At 44.0% G+C, this 20841-nt stretch overlaps 2 protein-coding genes across 2 annotated transcripts; both read left to right on the top strand.

The window, feature by feature from the left end:
* Nucleotides 1-929: 929 nt before the first annotated feature.
* Nucleotides 930-2976, top strand: LOC139648549 (kazal-type serine protease inhibitor domain-containing protein 1-like). The gene is made up of 4 exons (XM_071524712.1): nucleotides 930-1374; nucleotides 1834-1994; nucleotides 2475-2622; nucleotides 2749-2976. The coding sequence occupies exons 1-4, from the start codon at nucleotides 930-932 to the stop codon at nucleotides 2850-2852; spliced, it is 858 nt and encodes a 285-aa protein (XP_071380813.1). The 3' UTR covers nucleotides 2853-2976.
* Nucleotides 2977-16694: 13718 nt separating this feature from the next.
* insm1b (insulinoma-associated 1b) lies at nucleotides 16695-19196 on the top strand. Its single transcript, XM_071524736.1, has one exon. It carries the CDS (start codon nucleotides 16739-16741, stop codon nucleotides 18173-18175), a length of 1437 nt encoding a protein of 478 aa, XP_071380837.1. The 5' UTR covers nucleotides 16695-16738; the 3' UTR covers nucleotides 18176-19196.
* The last annotated feature ends 1645 nt before the right edge of the window (nucleotides 19197-20841 follow it).

Raw genomic sequence — 20841 nt, 5'->3', positions numbered from 1 at the left:
CGTCTAGCTCAACGTGTTTATCCAAGCCTTTTCTCCATTCCAAAATAATTCCCCTTTAACCAAACTTATTGTTGAATTTTCTACTTCCAGATGCATTCTCATGCCCGGCCTCCACAACACTAACACAGATTTAATGAAAAAACATATACAACCTGTTGCCAAACCCAGGAATTTCACACTACTCCACTAGGTAGCGAGCCTCGGACAGAGTCAGAGAGAGTTGTATTTCACTGAGTAAAGTCAATATTTGCACATCCTATTAATTAAGATCCCTGTACGTTTGTTATTGTATGTTAAGTATATAATGGGATCTTTACGGTCATATGGACAGCTGCTGTCTTGCTTAATGTTTCCATGAAGTACACATTGAGTAGGATTCTTTTATATGCTGTGCCATTTCTGAAGCCCTTTTGCCAGTCCTGCCCTGCCCAGAGCCACTGGCACATGAAGAAAGGCAGCAGAACTGTGAGGACAGAAAGAAGAGACAGAGTCGGATACCTAGGAGATGAAATTTGCTCCCATCGCCCTCATTCACTGCAAATGCTGTGTCTTTGTTAGAAAGGACTCAGAGCTGATGAGGAAATCTCAAGGGGGAAGACAACATGGCCAAAACTCTCGGCATGGGTGCATGGTAATAATAACAAAAATAAATCCAACCATTCAGAGGAGGACGGAGGGGAACAGAAGACAGAAGGAAACATTTAAAGCTCAGAGGAGGAACAACACGTGACCATTTGGCTTTCAGAGAACAGCAGCAAACCAGGAATATCATCTCCTGAAATTTGGTTCAGTTCTAGCAACCATTTTAGAGTTTGATTCTGGTTTTTTTTTGGCTCTACTGTGTTTCTTCACATTGTCATTTTCTTCAGGAAGACTCATTTCTCTGGTCAAGCACCATGGCTCAGCTCTGGTTTTGTGTCTGTATATGCATGAATGTTTGGGTCCACCCTTCCCTGGGGCTTCCACCCCAACACCGCGGCTGGCTGCGGCTGTGGGAGGAGGGCGAGGGCTGCGGGGAGTGCCGTCAACATCTCTGCCCCCCGGCACCCGACGACTGTCCCGCGGGACGGGTGCAGGACAACTGCGGGTGCTGCGAGCAGTGCGCCAACGTGGAGGGGCAGCAGTGCGACCCGGACGGGGCTCAGAAGTTCTACGGCCGCTGCGGGGAGGGCCTGGTCTGCCAGAGGAAAACGACAAAGAGGGGACAGAGGGGGGGTGGGAGGCCTGACCCGGAGCCGACGTGCGTGTGCCGGGATAAGGGTCCCGTGTGTGGATCAGATGGGTGGAACTACCCCAACCTGTGTCAGCTGAGAGAGGCCGCCAGCCGCAGTAAGGCCACCCTCAAGCTCGCTGGACAGGGACCCTGCTACTCTGGTGACTGCACTCATTTCTTATAAGCCTGTGTACCAGTCCAGGAAAGTGAATGCTTACTTTATCATTACTGGTGATTTGCAATTGTCTTAAAGACCCCATGAAATGGCATGTTTACTTCCTGGATTTGCTGTATTTCCTGTTGAAACAGGATGTTGGGGCGGGACATAACGCAGTGAGGGATCATTCAAAAGTCTAATGGAATATGAGTCAGGGAGAAAGGCAGTTTTATTTGATGGGAGGGACGGAAGGGCGGGATTGTTCAAAAATCTGTGGTGGTTTTATTGGTTGGAATTTATATTTACACCTGCTAGTGCAGCATGATATCAGATACTCTGTTTTCCAGGAAGTAAAAGTAATGGGAGTTAATTTCATGGGGACTTTAAATTCTTGGTAGAGAGAGAGAACAGCAGTGGCCCTAGTATTGATCCTTGGGGTGCTCCTTTCCACTCACTACCGCAGCACCCCGCATTCTCAGAGCACCCAGAGATCTGTCCAACTACACAGGGAATGACATCGTGTTTGGCTGCGAGGTGTCAGCCTTCCCTCTTCCAAACCTGAACTGGAGGAAGAGAGGGAGTGACAACTTCCTGCCAGGGGACGACCCTCACATCTCTGTCCAGGTTTGATAAGACTTTTATTGATTAGACGTCATTTAGAGTTTCATTAAAGAGTGACAAAACCCCAAACCCAAATGTAAAGCCTGATATCTAATGGTAAAAAGCATGCTACTAAAATTGCCATGTCTTTGGTGCCAGGTGATGTCACCTTTTATAGAGTACAACAGGTGATGATATCACCATGGCACCAAAGATTAGGAAATGGCAGGTGGTAATTTCAGTAGCATGCTTTTTACCATTAGAGGTTAGGCTTTACACAAATTTGGGGTTGGGGTTTAGTTACTCTTTAAGAGCATAATTGATTGAAATATGTAAGTTCCCTGAGTATTTACTGTATGTCACAATGTTGTAGATGTTTTTGGTTTAATTTATTGTGTGTTTGAATCCAGGGTTTACAGGTCTACCATTTACAGTCCTACTTTTCTTGTCCTTAAATATATTTATATCGCTTATGTCCAGACTTCATGCTTTTCATTGTCTCAGGTTCGAGGGGGTCCCCAGCGCTACACCGTCTCTACTTGGCTGCAGATACAGGGCCTCCACCTCTCTGATGCAGGGGTTTATTCTTGCATCTCCCGCAATGCCTTAGGAGAAAAATTGGCATCTGCTCGACTCACAGTGTTGAGACAGGGTGAGTGTTTCAGGGGGACATTGTGTAGCACTCCTGCAATGCATATAGCCTACAATGATTTATTAAGGAATTTGATTTTTCTTCTTCTTCATTTTCTTATTTCTACATTTCTACACTGTTTATCAGTGGTGATGAAGGGCCATCTGGAGGAAGAAGAGGAGTATCGATTTGATAATTCGGAGGAAGGCAGCGGTGATGGACAACCAGAGTCTGGAGAATACCTGGGATGAATGCTAGTCTGTTAAGAGCCGACAGTGAGGACACATCAGAAAAAAAGGAACATTGAACTAACACAACAGATAAACTCCTAATTAGTAAATTATAGGGCATGATATTTGTCAGTCACAGCTGACTGTTCAGTTATAAGATGAAAAATTATCTGTCATATACATATACTGCCATATAGGCCATATAGGCCCACTCTTGTTGAATGTTTGTATGTTGTTGTTGTTGTTGTTTTTTAAAATGCCACCTGCTTCCTAATCAATACATTGTATGTTTATAATAAACTAATGAATAATAACAGTGGCCTGCACTTCCATATCCTCCTTCTCCGCTCCTTCAAGTTCTTCACAAAGTGAATTTTGGATGTTATTTCACTTTTCAACACAAGTGGGCACCACACCCCAAATCATAGAGCCACCCAGAAAACAACAACTCCGGTTCACTTGGGAAAGAAATTGGCTCACTAATCTTCAAAATGACACCTTTTTATTTGGTTATGCCACACATGAGATACAAATCACAATCATAAACGTGGATACAGATCACAACCACAACAGAGTGCAATGAAGCACACTGTTCTCCCTCTTCTCCCCACTCCACCCAGAAAACACACATTCAGACAGGCAGGAAGGAGAGAGTGGAGGGTGTGACCAACCTCCATCTGATTCCCTTCATCTCTCTACCTGAGTGCCAGTTAATCCCCCCCTCATCCCCCGACTCCCAGCTGGATGCAGCGGCTCCTTCTGAATGGCAAGTTGCATTAACGCTGACGAACTTTCCCCCGTTGTCTGTTAGTTAAAGCTGATTGGAGATTACAGGCCTGCAGTGAAACACAGCCCTCCATCTCATCTTAAATCACTCTCTCCTTTATCTCTCCTTCTCCTTCTCTCCATTTCTTTATCTTGTTAATCCCCAACTCTCCTCCTTTTCAATGTCATCAACTTTCACTTGTCACTATATTTTTGCCCCTATTCTGTGCTTTTCTTGAATGACAGGAAAAATGATGTGGGGGAGGAAGAAAAAAAAAAAAAGCCTCCCCTCCTGAGTGGAGCCAGAATGATGTCATGGGGGCATTTGTCCTCCTGGTGTGGAGGCTTCCCTTCCTCTGCTAATTACCTTGTACAAACTAGAATCTGATATGGCGGATATGAGGTCCAAATAGAATTATTGTGGGCTAACAAAGAGATATTGAGATTCAGGGAATGAGGGAGAGACTGCAAGTGAGATAGAATGAAAGGTACGCGCACACGCACACACACATGCATGCACGCACGCACACACGCTCACATGCCCACCCACACACACACAACCACTTGTCCTTCCCCTCCATTCCCTCAGATAGGCTAATGTTATTACTGTGGTAATTATCCTCATTAGTGCCAGCAGCTGTAGAGAGCCCATCGCTTGCTGTTCAAACTCCACCCCAGCCCTCTCTGTCTTCACATCTCTCTTTATATTCCCTAGATCTCATTTAGAGGATTCGTCTCCATCCTTTGTATGCTAGGTGGAGGCAGTTGTAAAAAATAGAGCCCATCAAATATCTAATTTGCCTGGGTGACCCCTGTTTTCTAACCCTTTAGAATCCATTCTGTTGATGAGGGTTGCTAATGTGCACTGTTGTGCAGCGCTGGTCTGTGAATATGCAGGGGCATCAGAAGGCTGTGTGGTGGGTAGAGGACAGAGCAGTGCTGGAGTGGCAGGGGAAGATGAGTGCAAAATTGTAAAAATAGTTCATTGTCCACTGACACGATACGAGGATATACATAGTTTTCATTTTCATGTAAATTACAGCTACTTTTCTATAGTCTACTGACATGATACAAGGATACACACAGCTTTCATTTTCATGTATCAGTTGCATCTTCCAGATTTTCTGAGGTTAATGATGGGACACAAGATGGCACTGTTTTGTCAAGTAATACCTAGGATGGTCTTCAGTGACTGTGCTATAGGTTTGGCAGATCCTCTAAACTTTGCTGTCTCCTCTCACCTCTTTCATGTTTCTCTTTTTACATCTACAACAAAACAGCAAGCTATTCTTCATGAGAAACTACCTGTCCTAGTCCTTCCTCGTGGTGGGTGCGTGCTGCCTTGACGCTTTCCCATTGGGACACCTATGAAGAATATTAAGAGAATATTAGTGTTTGTATAACTAAGGCTATTGGCTATTTGTTTGCTTGATGTTTATTTGAAAGCAACATGAAAATGATTCCCTACTTGTTTTTTTCTAACTTTACGCTCTGTCTGCATCCTTACACAGAAAATATGACATAGACCGCTTTACACACAGCATCCCCCGCTCTTTGAGATTGCCTTTTGTTTTATTGCCAGGGGCTGGTGCGGACAGTAGGCAACCTGTATACCGCTAAGCTCTGCATCAGGCGCTAAATGTCATGCATAGCCTGTTTTTATTGGCTGATATGGCCCGGTCTGCCCTTCTCCTTTTCCTGGAAGCCATTGTTAAAGAGGTGGTTGTTAATGCTGGTGACCAGATGGGCTCTCTCTCCCACAGGTCTGACTGAGGGTGTTTACCATGCACTGGGCTGTGGATAACAGGTGAGACTAGCGCTGGCTCGTCGACCAATCAGAGAGCAGCAGATGTCTGGACTCTGCCTGTAAACCTTTATTTGGCATTTGGGACTGTATGGAGCGCTGTAATGGAAGAGAAAGGGGAGTGGATTTGATAATAATAATGTGTCAAGGTGTATCCTGTTGACCATTTATTCTAATGGTTTATATGCTATTTTGGATGTGGATATTATCTGAAGTGGTCAGTAAAGATATAACAATAGGTAACGCCCCCACCCCCACTTCCACCAGCCCTCACCCTCCCTGAGTCCCATATGCTCAATAAACATTTACGAGAGGAAACTTCAATTAAATCAAGTAAAGAAAACTGGTATTTCAGATAAAAAAACGCCCAGCTATTTCATTGTCCCTGCATAAAGTTTAGACATAATTTCGAGAAATACTCCCTTGTACTTTGTGTGACAAAATGTTTCCAGCGTCCAGCATTAGGTGAGCAAACAGTGAGCATTCCTTTCCCTTTCCGACGCAGGCCGTCTTGAATTACTGCAATCTGGTATCATGGCAACAGCGGGGGTAAGGATGGGCCGGGGATTGTTGAGGAGGCGTCTTTTAAAGCTTTGAATCAATCTGCCCTAATGGATGACCTGTGTCTAGCGTGCATGTATGGATTAGTTTGGCCGGAGCACCTGTCCCTGTTCTGTCGACGGCGGATCAGGTTACCAGCCACATAGTCACCTGGCTGACCCAACCTCCTGTGACTGACAATACGCTGGCCTTTGTTCACTGGTGCCCTCAGATCACAGCTACAGTATATGTTCACTGGCACAACATTTAGCATTTAGTATATGGCAACTCATCTGAGATAACAGACACATATGACATTACCACATTTTGAATATAATATCAAATGTAAAGGATGTGTGAAATTCACTTTAGGATCAATATGATTTGAAAGCCCTCCATCTGAAGCAGCGTATAATACATGTTGTATTCCACAAACGTTCCTGCCCGAACACTGTCTTCTGACTCCAAGTCTAGCTCTGGTCCTAATGAGGCCTCTCAGGCTGATTAGGGAGTTAAGCTGCCAGAGCGGCCCAGTGGAGCGAGGCTGAGGCTGGGCTTAACAACCTTCCAAGGACAGCTTGTATCTAATACCAGACCCGAAGTGGGAAGGAACCACCATCTCCGAGCTTTGCTCCCGAGTATTGAGATTTAAAGATTATCTTTATTCTATTTTCTAAATATCAGCCATTTTTTTTCTGATATCCAGTCAGATATTATGCATTATGCATGTCTGTCTGGGGTGTTGTGATATTTGGAAGAGCTGGGAACTGGGAAATTAGAGTTGCTGAAAGGATATCAAGCATGTCCTCTTTCACACTAGACAAGTTTTTATTCTCCTTATCAGAGCAGATATCTCCTCTGACTTTATCAGACCATATTTTGCAGGGAAAAACGCCCCTTAGATTATTGTGAGCTTCATTCAGAATTAAGAACTGAGGCAGCTGATCATTTCAAAGCATCCAAGCATCTCCGTCATACACTCATGTGTAACCATTAACCAGTGTTCAAACAAAAATCACTGAGCCAAAAGTCACTACCTGGAGGTACCTTCCTTGCGAGGCTCCATTAGGGCTAAAATCATTCATGTTTCAGTCAGGAGTCCAGAGCAGGAAATACCCACTCATTTCACCCAGCTGGCATGACGCACCCTGTGGGCACACACCACCTCGTAGCGGGCCTCACTGCGAGTCTGAATTCACTGTCATCTCCATTATCCCCCTGATGATGAAACGATTAGCTAGCAACCGTTATACCAACCACAAAGCCGGAGGGGTGATGGATGGGCTAAGTGATAGACTCAGGCGGTTGGTTGGGGGGTTTTGTCCTGCATCTCTGACACCTTCTATCTTGTGATCCATACACCCCCCTACCCCTCACCGCCCCTATCCAACCCCCAGATCCACCCCAGTTACCCCCACCAGCTGCCTCTGACCCCTCGTCATAGCCCTGCCTCTGCTTGCCATGTGCTGGGAGTCAAAGGGGTCCCTCCTATCACTCATCAGAATGGAATCCCACCGTCTCCAGCCCCACACACTAAATCACAATCAATCGCCCGGCAGACAGAGATGGATTGGGACGTCCGCGACCCTGTACCTTTCAGGGAGGCCCCCGCCTTCCAAAGGGCGGCTGTCACTGACGAATAATAGAGGTGATTCCAGGCGGAGTGAGCGGGTCAAGTCTGCTGCCCCTGGACGGAAGTTATCATAGAGCAACGGATCCCGTTGCGCAACAGCACATAGGTAAAGAGTATGTGGTAAATAAATGACTATCAAATCTAAATCCATTCCAAGCAGAGTGAACACTGTTGAGTCATGGGGGAATATATTCTTACAAGGCAAATCAGTGGGTTTCTGTAATCTCTACAGTGCATTAATAATATCAACGTGTTGCTATCTGCTATTCTCCAATAGGAAGGGGAGAAAGAAACCAAAGTCTGTGGCATTTAAAATTATACAACTCTATTAGTCTTCCGCACAATTGATTTAATTATTTAAATCATATACTACCATAAAGCTGCCTTACTTCCACATCCTGTCTGCTTTCTCCTGTGCTTCCTCCTTCAAAATAATACAGTCTTGACATTCTGCCTCACATCATTGTGCATTTGAAGAGTCGTTGTCTAGGGCTTTATGATTTACTTCACCACGGACTGAGTGATTGCATCATTCACATGAGAATTGACGACAAATATCGTTGTTCAGACAAGAAATAAGCCTCCATGATGCCATAACAGGATGATTGGGAGTGAAAGATCTTATTATGTATTCACTGCCAAGAGCTCGAGGAGGATCATTCACATGTAGATTTGTCCTTCTAGAAGTGCCACAGCTATACAATTTCCATTTAGATAAGGTGTATACACAAATAAAGAAAGGACAGCCAACGAGACATTGGGTTCTACATTTGATTAACTAATCATAGTCTTTGTAATTCCACTCGGAGGCCTTGAAGGGCAGTGCTGGGCTGTGCACCCTGATTAGCCTATGTATGATTGCTGCAACTACGGCACAAATCAATTCAAGTAACTCAGACTCCATACACTGGCCAGTGGCTGTGATTAAACAGACAATTAAGAGATGGTGAGTTTATGTGTGTTTAATCCCTCTGCCCATGCTCTCAATGGATAGCCACAGTACAGTCCCTGATCAACAATAACTGTGAACACCAAAAGACTGGAGTGGGAGGTGATTAGGCCTTTAAGTCTCCCTCGAGTCTGGATGCAGGTTGTTTGTGATTAGCTTGAATTTAAAGGTACACTCCGTTCTTATTGCCCATCGCTGGAACGGTGAATTCATTATCTGATAGCTTTGGCTGAAAGAAAAAAAATACTCAACCCCCAGCCAGATGCAATACCTTCAAGTTAATCACAAGTACGATAAAACATTTCACATTTGTGGCATAACATGCTAAGTGAGGAAGGTTCGTGTTCGTAGCATGCTGGCAAACCTCACGACTCGAGCCCAAAAGGGCTTTAACCCTTTTCCCACTTCAATGCTAGCCCACTTCATGAGTTCAGGTCACACTGTAGTGCAGCAGCGTCTGTGTGTATCATCTGAAGGCTGTATAGAAACTCTACAGCCCCTCTCCATGACTGATCTCATTTGATAGAGCTCATTATGCAAACTGCTCCCAACTCCCGCCGCATAATTAGTGCTTAATTAATTTGAGTGAAATCTTTCATCTGTCTGTGTCCGGCCAGCTCTTTCCTTCCATTTACAACATGATATTAATTTCAGAGGGGGGGATGGTAGCCCGGCTGATGAAAAGGCTGATATAATTAATCAAGTATCTTTTTCCCTCATTTTTTGCAGGAATAATAATAAGTGTGATGAGCAGAGTCTGATTAACCCTATTATACTGCCTAATTAGGGTGATCATTTAATAATCAAGGAAGCAGCACAATTATAAGAGAATGCAAATTATGCCATCTAATGAAGAGTGTACCAATTCTGGGAATTCTTTGTTTGGAAAATGTAGCATTCCAAAATCAAAGGTCAAGAAAAGGCCATTTTCTTGATGTACATGTGCAAGAGGATGTACTTACATACTTGAGCCCAAAATTGTTCCAGTACTTCACTCATTTCTCATGCCCTCTTATACCTGTGTGGACAACAACACATCAACAGAACATTAACTGGTTGAAATATGCCTTCTCATAGCACATAGCAGATATCTCTGCAACCAGTTGCCAGCAAACTAATTTACTTTGAAATAAAACTGAAACCTTAAAAATGAAAGTTCAAAACAAATAAAACATGGCATTAGTGACACTGAGATTATTGTAAAAATGTATTGTCATGGCCATTATTAAACAAACTTTTTGCTCTGGGGTGCTCCAGCACTCGGTCAGAAAGTGAGTGACAGATGAATTGTGAGTGTTCATGAGGCTGGCGCTCATCACCCCAGGCTCTATGACTCTGAAGGGACAGCAGCTCTTTATTTCCCACTGGGCCTGTCTGTTTTATGGAGCCGACGGCACAACAAGGCGGTTACATGCTGTACTGTAAACTCAACTCAAGGGCAGAGGTTCAGTACCATGGACAGCAACCGGCCAGCTCAGTTCTCCCACGACAACGCTGATAACACTCAGCAGACAAACTTCAATAGCCCTTCCATTACGGACAAAGCCTAGTACTGCTGCAGTTATCAAGAACAAATCACTTCGGCCTATTATTTCGGATGCAGCATTACGAATCTGTGAAGAAATAGGCTAGCTTTGCATTTATCAAACAAAGAGTTTTTCACATGGGTCTAATGCATCTTTAGATGAATATCTGAGATAAACCCAATAATAGGTTTGAGGCTATAAGAACGATGACCATTGTGCGGCTCCATGTGTCAATAGATAAAGGATGTGGCCCATTAGGTCTGTGAGAGTCCATCTTTCATGTTCCTAGATGATACATCTGCCGTCTACACTTCCATCAAGATAATGGTGACCTCATATAAAGAGTCTGTGAGCAATGGCCCTGATTTCATTTTTCTTATATGGAGTCATTGAAGTCATTATCAATATCATTACAATCTTCAGTGAGCCAATGAGCAGCAGAAGATGGACCTTGTTGTATCACTCTTTTGCTGCCTACTTGTGTGGGAAATGCATTGACTACCAAAGTAAATGCCTGTCAATAAGATATTATGCTCTGTACACCGGTTTGTCTGTAGGGATGTGTGTCTTCTCCTCTTCTTTGTATCCCCGAGGTGTGTGTGTGCGCGCTCGTGTGTGTGTGTCTACATGAATGTACCTCAATTTACTCCTCTTCACCCCCATAGTGCAGCTGTGCCTCGGAGAACTCTTGTGAAGTAATTGAATGAGCCGGGGCAGGGGGAAACCTGCAGCAGCGAATGTGGCGCCCGCTGGCCTTATTATCTGTAATACGGCAGCCGCTCCCGCCTGCGCTTTGTCGTCCGCTCATGAATACAGAAATGAATTTGATGGACGTCAGAGGTGAGCACAGAGGGGAGAGACGGGCCAGGGACGTTTTAATCAGCTCCCAGATAGAACAATCACTTTATCCACCTCGGCGGCTCAGAGGTGAATTAGTGTTTAACATTCCAGGGCATGCTTTCTGACAGGGGACTCCACCTCACACAACCAACGGACTGCAGAGATTATCGAGAGACACTCTGATGCTTTCGATGAGTAAATTAGGGCTAAACATGCCCCCGGGACTTGAGCAACCGATAGGCAGGGAGAACTTCATTTTGATAGGATGCTATTAATCACCGCTCTTGGAAAAGAGAAGAATGGGTTACTTAGAAACCATTGTTTAGATGTTTGCACATATGAAAACAGAGATGACAAATAAAACCATCTGAGGTTTTCCTTGAAGTGGCTTTCCCTGAACTGATTGATTATACAGGAACCATTTGCAGCTATTGATATTGTATTTTGTATCTGTTCTGCCCTGGATTTGAATTCTTATCATATCTTTGACGCATTTCCCAGAGATATATTGTTGTGGGAAATGTTTTGTTCACTCAGACCGCTCACTGAGGCTCCAAGTTCCCCCTCCTCCTCTAATTTGTCATAAACTCAAACATGACTCCACTCCACTAATTGAGTCCAATGTCAAAGCAGCTTTTCAGAAATGATGCAAGAGACATGGAAACATCTGTCCTTGTCCTCATCAATATCATTGTTAAAAGTACAGAACATGTCGGAGACAGTTCCAGTCGATGTTGAGGTCCATTACTGTTTTGCTCGGCCACTTTACAGGGCTTTTTCACAGTGACCAGGTCTGGTGGGCATCCTTCTAAAGTACACTTTAGAGTCTAGACAGCAGCCTCTGCATTGCTCTCGCAGACAAACAGGCAATTTCCCTGCTCACCTTCTGTGCTTTTCAACAGCTGGGTACAAACCAGAATGTCTTTTGCTTTTACTGGTTTTGCCGGTTCCAAGAGGAGGTTGGCCGCTGTCTCAGAGCGACGCGCTGACTTCTCTGAGATTGCCAACAGCTGCTTTTCCGGTTCTTCCAGGAGAAGCCAGTCATAGAGAACCAAGCTTACTTGGTGCAAGAGAGCAGTGGTTCTCAACGTGGGGGTCGGGACCCCCCAAGCGGGTCACGAGATGATTTGTGAGATAGGAAAAATATTTCACTACATTTCACAAATTTCTACTATAGAAGATTAGAGAATAGTTTTCAGCATCTAGGCCTCTGATAATTAATCAAATGAAACAACCTGGAAAGGGAAAATCATTCTTTGGTTGAACTGTTCACCACTCTTCATATGAACGCTTGTGATGGATGTAAGCAGTTTGCTTACATCCAAGTGATCATCTGGACCAAACGTGTTTTCTCAGGGCGGAGAGGCCAGCCTCACTCAGCTGGTCTTTCAGAAGGAAGCATATAATTTTGATATCCGATGGCTTGGACTTGTTGATCTATTGCTGCTTGGTAGCACTGGATGCCTCTGTGATCTGTACACCAGGAGAAAAATCCATCAAAGCCATGTGTCCAATCAACCTGAGGATACTGTAGACAAAATCATCCTGCCTTTATAGTGTCTTGATTGAAGTCCACTTTTAAAGACGACCCATAACCCTCATGTAATCACACCAAATTCTTTTATTATTGTAAAAGGCAGTGAGGGAGATGTTTCTGAAAGAGATACAGATGATCGTACCACATGGCGATCTCTAGCCCAGTCTGTGAAGTTAGGTCTGCCAGTGCCTCATGCCTTCATTGGGAACAAGAGGAACCCCTTGGCCTGAAAAAGCAGGTCTTCAAAAATAGCATCAGGAATTTGTTCTGTCATGAGGGACAATTTGTCATGAGTGAGGACACATGCTCTCTGGTCAAGTCAGCACAATAGCATGTGCTGTTCTTTCAAAACAGTGGAAATAAAAAAAATTCAATTCAAAATAAACAGCAATAATAAAAAATGAGAATAATAGGCTTTCTCCTAGCAACAGTCAATGGCCCTCATGCGCCTTCCTCTTCATTACAACCAAAGATGAGAACAGTGGGTTTATATTTATGACTGCACTCTGTATTACACACATTTTAAACCTAAAAGAAGTGTGAAATAAGTGATCAACAAATGGACATATTGATTTAGAATAAGATTACAAATGCAAACAAACTGGTAGGTAGATTAACAAACAAATAGGATAGAATAACATAGCATAGCATAGCATAGAATAGAATAGAATAGAATAGAATAGAATAGAATAGAATAGAATAGCCTAACTTCATCAAGACAGCAGTTATGGCGAAGCTTAAGGCAGTTTTTCTGTCAAAATAGTTTACATCTGTTTTAGACAAACCCATTTAGAACTATTTAAAAACGAATCACTTCATTAAGCTGTGGCACTTTTGTTCTAACGTGTAATTGTTCTCTTGTTCATGCCCGCTTGTTTTCAGTCGGGGGACAAAGGCTGAAGCTGTGGCTGCGTGGTGTCCACAGCTAGCCTGATTAAATCTGGGTTCCTCACTGGCTCTCTCCATGGTGCTGAAAGAGCCCTCTATCAGATTACACCCAGCCAGAATAGGACTCAGGCTAATCCATTACAATAATTGATTGACAATGCATTGAGGGTGGTCATGTAGTGAGCACCAATTACAGTCATGTCCTATTGCACTTTCAAATTGGCTAGGGTTGGCAAAACACACGGAGCCAATCGTTCATTTGGCAAATACAGGAGGTTTCTGTACATCTGGTGAAAACGAGGGCCGGGTGATCTAATCAGTGTAAAGTGACCAAACTGCTCTAAGGCCCGCTCTATAGCTGTGACTGTGTGGCAGAAACAGCAGGATGAGACCTCTGTGAAGTAACTTGTTATGGGAAACTTTCCTACTATATCTTCAGTATTAATCTTTCAACCTGTAGGTGGTGCAATGAAGTAAGAACTGGGCTCTCAGCCCAGAAGCTCAGGTTTCTCTTGAGGTCAAACTCTAAAGGCCAGACAGCAAACGGCAGGCTATAGCTTAGGCATCTGTTTAAAATGGTCATCTGCACAAAGTTGGCCAAATGTATCAAGACAGTGGTTTTACAACACATTTTTATTGCCTTTTCATATACGTTTTTTTCTATCTTAATTAAATTGACAACATTAATAAAAGGGGAAAACGGGGGAAATATTTAAAATCCTATAGCTGGTGATGAGATTTAGGGGGATGTAGTTCAGCCTGCAGTACAGGAGCTGCAGCTGTATGCTAATTAGGCGCCGATCCTTCAGTGCTTCCCCTCGCGCAGGGCAGCACGCGCCACTGAGCAAACACGCGCATGCGTCCGTAGCCAAGGCCAACACACCGGCTCACGCGCTTCACAGAAATTATCACGGGGGAAAGAGGAACTCGTTAAAATGCCATCAAAGCTTGTAGTCCCAACAAGCCACGACTAATAGATCTGCAAGCTAAACTTTTACAACTTTAAAAGAGACGCAGCAGAGGCAGAAGGGCTAAGTTATGATTCTCCTAACGAAAAAGAACTATTGTAATCCTATAATAAAAGTTAGGATAGGCTACTAAATTAACATCACAGCAAAATATATACTATATACAACATCCTATAGAAATGTTACATTGATACTATAGGAAATAAAAAACATAAAGTATGATAACGTCACTTAGTACTCATTATTAAGTATCACAAACACACTATAAGTCATTACAGGAATATTATAGTGATTTTTCGTTAGGATCAATAACAGTGTTTACAGGCAGACTTGATAAATTCTCCAAAAAGAAATGTTAAATGAATGACGCCCAACTCAGTGTAGTCATACACATTCATTAAAATATTTCACTCTGTCAGAACTTTTCCGTTTCTATTTTATGAGCATATAGTTTCTGGTCTGGCTTATAGAAAATAGTCCTATTCCCACCGAGGAAAACTCACAAGTTATTAAAACAATTTCAGCAACTCTGTCAGTTAACAAACCATGCGTCCTAACACAAATCTAATAAAAATAACGGTGTGCATTCAGGCAGGTGAGAAGGCACCAGGACAGAGAGGCCCATTGAAAGGCGTAGGCCTACGTCTCAGCTCCGATTGTGTAATTATTTGACTTGGTCATACTGCAGCTTTATGCAAATGAGGGGAACAATGCACGACGATGGAGATTAATTCCTCCCTGGTCTGCGACTGAAAGGAAAAAGAATGCGCCCTCTGCCAAGTGGCGCACGGCAGCCTACATTTAGTTACTATAAGAACAAAAAAAAAAGGAGAAAAAAGAAAAGGAAAAAAGCAGACAAGTGTACAATATGCACAATAAGTACAGTGTGGTGTATGGTTTATAAAGATATCCGTTGGAAATAGTTGTCTTATTTACTCATTTGTTGATTGTAGGCAGAAGAATCCAAGCAATTACAATTGTGTGATTTAAACTGCTTTATTTTAAGAAATGAACCTTGAAAATCTATCATAAGTCAGGGGATAACGAATAATGCATCATCTTTTAGTATAAACTAACTATTTGATCCCATACTCTGTTGACATGACAAGCTTGGATCTTGAAACCCAGTATTTAGAACAGAGAAGAGTAATAGGCCTATACCCAAAATTAAAACATTCAGAAAGTTAAAGCACATCACAATATTTCTACATATTACACTGCTCCCAGCCCAGCAGCAGACAACAATGGCAGCTACATTTTGCTTGGGAAATTTGTGCAGCATTTTACAACAGCATATTCTACAAGCCTCGGCTGCGGCCTTCTTTGTCTGGCGCACCGATTCCGCCCAGCACGCGTCTAGCTGTGGGCCAGATTGGCCGTGAGTCCCGTTTCACAGTGAAGAGGTCAATTTGCCTTTCAAACGACAAAAAAAAAAAGAAAAAGAAAAAAAAAACAGGGATATCCAAGCGTGGGCAGACGTGGCTATTGTGCACAAAGACCAGAGGGCCTTCTTATTACTTATGTATGCAGCGAGATGTCTGATTTATATGTCGAGTTAAACTACCGAGACAGACACGTGCCCCAAAATAAAGAAACACTCCCTCTAAATAATGTTTATGCAACACATAATAAAATAAAGATCTTAAAACAACACAGGCAGTTGGGGTTCTTTGGTCGGCCTGACGTCGTGTGCGTAAAGGTCACGCGTAAAAGAGGCTGATGGATAGAAAAAAATAAACATCTGAAGAGCGTGCAGACGTAAACAATGAAAACAACGCGGAGCACCGAACTGACTTGAGCTGCACAACAGGCGTGGTTTTATAAATCTACAATTGTCTATTAGGTAAATTGCCGCTCTGAGCAATATCACAACGTAAATCAAATGAAATGGAGCTTTGGGATTGTATTTAACCAAGCTTCCCTCATCCCCGTCTTAATTCTAAATTGTGATGATTGTGGCAGTGACGGACATTTCCTTTTGGCAGCTCCGGGGCCCCCGGAGGAGAGCCACAAAGCCGTGGCACGTGTGCATTTGTATAGGGGCCCATCAGACCGTAAAAAGAGGAGGGTCCCGGCGTGTGCCTCTGTCGGGGAGGGGCCGAGCGCACACATTAATGTAATAAACCGCAAGTACATCTGCTAAGCTATCTGCACATCCTCCAACGAAATCCACCAAACCCACGCTTTGAGCCCTCCCACAAGCAAATCCACTGGGATCTTGGTTTCATCCGATTGGTCGGGGATGCTGCAACAGGGGGGGCGAGAACAATAGCATCATTCCGGCATAAAAAGAGTGGAGCTATGCCTTGGAGACGAAAACATTTCAGCAACAGAGGGATCGATATAGTGGAGAGATAAAGTCCTATAAGCTTCTAGTGTGGCCATAATTTAAACAAACCTGGATACTCGAGACTTCGCCCGCCTCTCCAAAGTGCCTTTCCGCCGTTACTCGCAAAGATGCCCAAAGGATTCCTGGTGAAAAGAAACAAGAAATCTGCACATGTTTCCTATAGGACTCGGTCTGACGAAGATGACCTCCAGGAGCCTCCCACCCCAGCTGCCTTGCCGAGTCAGGCGGACTCCTCCCCGCCGGTGTCCGTGGCGTCCAGCCCGGACCGCGCCGCAGCATCGCCGGATTTCGCAGCAGCAGACGCGCCAGTGCCGCGACTGGAGAAGCCGGCGCAGTTCGGCAACCCCGAGGCGGTGTACCAAGCCCTCTACAGCCCCACCCGGCCCATCAGCAAGGAGCACGACAGGGGATATTTCGAGCGAAGTTTCAATCTGGGCTCGCCTATTTCTGCCGAGTCATTCCCGACACCTGCCTCCCTCTCCGGCCTGGACCATCTCCTGTTCGCCCCGGTCGACCTGAAAATCGGCACCAGCAACAGCAGCCGCAGCGGCACCACCAGCAGCATCCCGGCCACAACCAACCGGGTCGGCACCAAAAGGCCCGCAGCTGACGGCGCAGAGCGCAAGTCCAAACCCGCCTCCAAGAAACCCAAAGCCATTAGAAAACTCAACTTTGAAGACGAGGTGACGACTTCTCCCGTGCTCGGTCTCAAAATCAAAGAGGGACCGGTGGAGATGAAACCCAGGGCGCAATCATCCGGAGGAAACAAGCCTTTGGGAGAGTTTGTCTGCCAGCTGTGCAAGGAGGCGTACGCGGACCCGTTCTCCCTGGCCCAGCACAAGTGCTCCCGCATTGTCCGGGTCGAGTACCGGTGTCCCGAGTGCGATAAGATGTTCAGCTGCCCGGCCAACCTCGCCTCTCATCGCCGCTGGCACAAGCCCCGGACCACCGGCGCGCCGGGGATGCCACCCGCACAGGGCGTCAAATCCGAAATGGCTAAAATGCCCCCGCTAGGTGTCAAGTCCGTCTCCGAGGAAGCCAAAGACATGAGTGACAGAGACACCCCGAGTCCCGGTCTGTCCGAGTCGGGCTCTGAAGACGGCTCGTACGACTGCCAGTTCTGCGGGAAGAGGTTTAAGCGCCAGGCATACCTAAGAAAACACATCATGGGACACCAGGCCTTGCAAAAGAAAGTGCTGGAGGAGCACGGGTTTCAAACCGGCGAGCGGGCGGAAGAGCAGGCTCCGGTGTCCTCCTCCTCATCCTCCTCCTCCTCTTCCTCAGAGGAAGCGTCAAACCAAAGCCCCCTTAATCTGAGCCCGGTGGACTGCCTGCTGTGCCCGGTGTGCGGGGAGAGTTTCACCAGCAGGGCCGGCCAGGAGAGACACCTGCGTCTCATGCACTCCTCCCAGGTTTATCCGTGCAAATACTGCCCCGCCACTCTCTACAGCTCGCCGGGACTCACCAGGCACATAAACAAGTGCCACCCCTCGGAGAACAGGCAGGTGATCCTGCTTCAAATGCCTGTGCGCCCCGCCTGCTAAAGACAAGACAAAACTCGTGCCTTTGACGGGGGGATAAAAAAGGAAAAATGAGGCTTTGGGGGGAAAAAAAATAAAAGATTTTGTGATGCTCATCGCCATACTATAGGCCAATGACAGGCAGGGCGGCTTGATGTTTAAATGGTGTTTAATGAGGTGTCTTTTTCCATGCCAATCAGTGATTGTTGAATGCTTCTCTCTATCTTTGAATTACATAGGCCTATTTTGAGATTTTGTTTCTCAAATTAGTTTATCAAAAAAAATAATACAAAGCGTTAGTTTGACTGTTAAAGGGTATTTTTCTAGGACAGCACACGTGCTCAATGATAGCTTCTAGACCTAAGAAATGTTTTGAATTCTCCTAAATCTTTTTTCCCATCAAAGTCTTTTGGCTTCACCGACTGTGACTACTGTATCACTGTAGCTTTACGCTAGTCTGTGAGTGACAGAACTTATCAACTTTGATGAGAAGAAATAGAGTGACTGAAGCATTCCCTTTTAGTAGAACCACAAATGCCTTTAGTATACATATAAGCCTAGTCCGAAATAGCCTACGTACACATCCAAATTCCGCTGTATAACTGCCTTAAAAAGTCAACATAGATTGTTTTAATTTTGAATGCTGGCACATATTTTATTATGGAAGATTGTTGCAATATTTTTCATCATAAGTTTATTTATTTATTTATTCTAATTATTTTATGTAACTTATTGTTGTGTTTGTTGTGATTATTCTGTGAATCGTTCTGGCAGTTTACATGTCGTATAGCCAAAATGTTTTGTCAAATTTATGAGTTGTGATAATTGTCGTGGGTCGGGTTTCAATCTTCAATCTCCACAGCTCTTGTAAAAAACAAAAAGAAAAAAAAACAAAAACAAAAACAAACAAACAAACGTAAAGCTCTTACCTTAGATGCAATCTTTTTTAAGGACAAGTTATTTTTCTTAAATGTTGGCTTTTATAACGCTTTGATTGTATGTGTATATCGTTGTTGTCTATCGAAATAAAATATTTTCAAAAGGACACTTGGTCTCATGGTGCTTAACTTTCTCACTGGGTAAAAACATCCCACACAGTGAACTGTCTTCCCTAACGAAAATCACTGTAATATTCCCATCATATTCCTAGAGGGAGTTAAAGTGCGTCTGTGGTACTCAATAGTGAGTTTATAGTGACTTTATTGTACTTTATATTTTTTATATCTTATGGTATGACTGTAATATTCCCACTGGGATTAATAGTTTTATTTGCTCTGCTAAAATTTATCATAGGCCTACGGTTTCTATTCGGATTTTTTTTTTGCTATTTGGGATAATAAGTAGGCTAGTCTACAAAAGGGGAATACCAAGACTACTTAGAAAAGAAAAGTAGGCTAGTCTACACACCGATATGAATGTATGGGCCTACATGATGTATTTTGAAATTTTGCATTCTATAGAAACCTCAAACTACCCCAAATTCCTCTCAGCAGTCTCATTTTCTGGTCACACCTTTCACACAAAATTATCCCAAGCCTAAATAATTAAAACTTACAAGAAGTCTCAATATGTTATAGCCTACCTTTATAATAATGTATGATTCTTTAAGGTTGCATGGCTCTAAAATATATTACCCCCATTTCATAAAACTGTAGGATACATTTTCTGTGGATATCCCACACCGAGACTTGAGTCGAAGTTTCTTATCAAGTGCAGTTCTTATGAGGCTGTTATGGCCGATCAGGTGGTCTAAAGCTGTGGTTCCCAAAGTGCGGTCCGGGGACCTCCAGGGGTCGTAGATAGGTATATTAAGCAAGATGATATTTCACATTTATTTCACTCCCTATAAGTTTTCACAATGTTTGAATGCATGACTGTTTTGGGTTTCATTTTCCCCACTGTGCCCTCTAACAGTCACAGTCTTATCAAACGGTGGTCCGTGGTCTAATGCAGATCTATTTAGGGGCCTTTTCATTGGAAAAAGTTTGGGAACCCCTGGCCTAATGCTGGCTTTCGATTCTCCATTTATCAAGCTTATTTGGGCCACACAGACAAATCACAGCTGCAGTGGCTCAATAGACTGTGCTTCGCTGCCGTAGAGAAGCACTTAGGACCCAATCATAAATTCCCCCCTAATACCATGTCAGGACATGACAGGAGGACAAAGAGGTGGTGGATTAGAGCTCACCTCTGGAGCAGGAAAACATCTGTCTATATCGGAAGACTCATGCAGCTCGATTTCTTTAGGTGCTTTCAGCTGGTTAGGACACAGCAGCCTGTCTCACCTCCAAAACCTGTAAGTATGAAGTCAGCTGTAATTCACCAAGCTGGATCTCCTTAAACTTGAGCCTAATTCAGAATAATTAACATAGTGTAAACATGCAGTTGACTTGACACAGCATTGCCACTGAATTTAGGAGGATCCAGTACAGGTCTCTGGAGTTCAGGATTCAATTGGTTCAGAACGGATAGCACTTCCATTCAGTTCAATCTTGACCAATTTGGTAGGATGACACACAATCATCCTCCCTTTGACTGTCAATGGGAGCAAAGTCTGAGCAGGAAAATGATCATTTAGATTCTCATAAATACTGTTACTGTTTTACCTGCCCTGAGAATAACCAACATTTAAAATGAGTGTGATTCCCCCTTAAGGCAGTGCTGACAATACATCAAGACAGAGATATTCG

Source organism: Centroberyx affinis, unplaced genomic scaffold (assembly GCF_046629955.1).
Source record: "Centroberyx affinis isolate AG114_WGS23_722 - 3 ecotype Tasmania unplaced genomic scaffold, CSIRO-AGI_Caff_v1 ptg001226l_1, whole genome shotgun sequence".
Taxonomy (NCBI): Eukaryota; Metazoa; Chordata; class Actinopteri; order Beryciformes; family Berycidae; genus Centroberyx; species Centroberyx affinis.
Note: the sequence above shows the minus strand (reverse complement) of the source record. Positions and strands in the feature narration are given on the sequence as shown.

Excerpts from the sequence above, each read along its gene's own strand:
- LOC139648549 (XM_071524712.1), top strand. The coding sequence starts at position 930 with ATGAATGTTTGGGTCCACCCTTCCCTGGGGCTTCCACCCCAACACCGC. Across the intron at positions 1,995-2,474 it reads ACCCTCACATCTCTGTCCAG|GTTCGAGGGGGTCCCCAGCG; the intron begins GTTTGATAAGAC and ends TCATTGTCTCAG. Across the intron at positions 2,623-2,748 it reads ACTCACAGTGTTGAGACAGG|TGGTGATGAAGGGCCATCTG; the intron begins GTGAGTGTTTCA and ends ACTGTTTATCAG.
- insm1b (XM_071524736.1), top strand. The coding sequence starts at position 16,739 with ATGCCCAAAGGATTCCTGGTGAAAAGAAACAAGAAATCTGCACATGTT.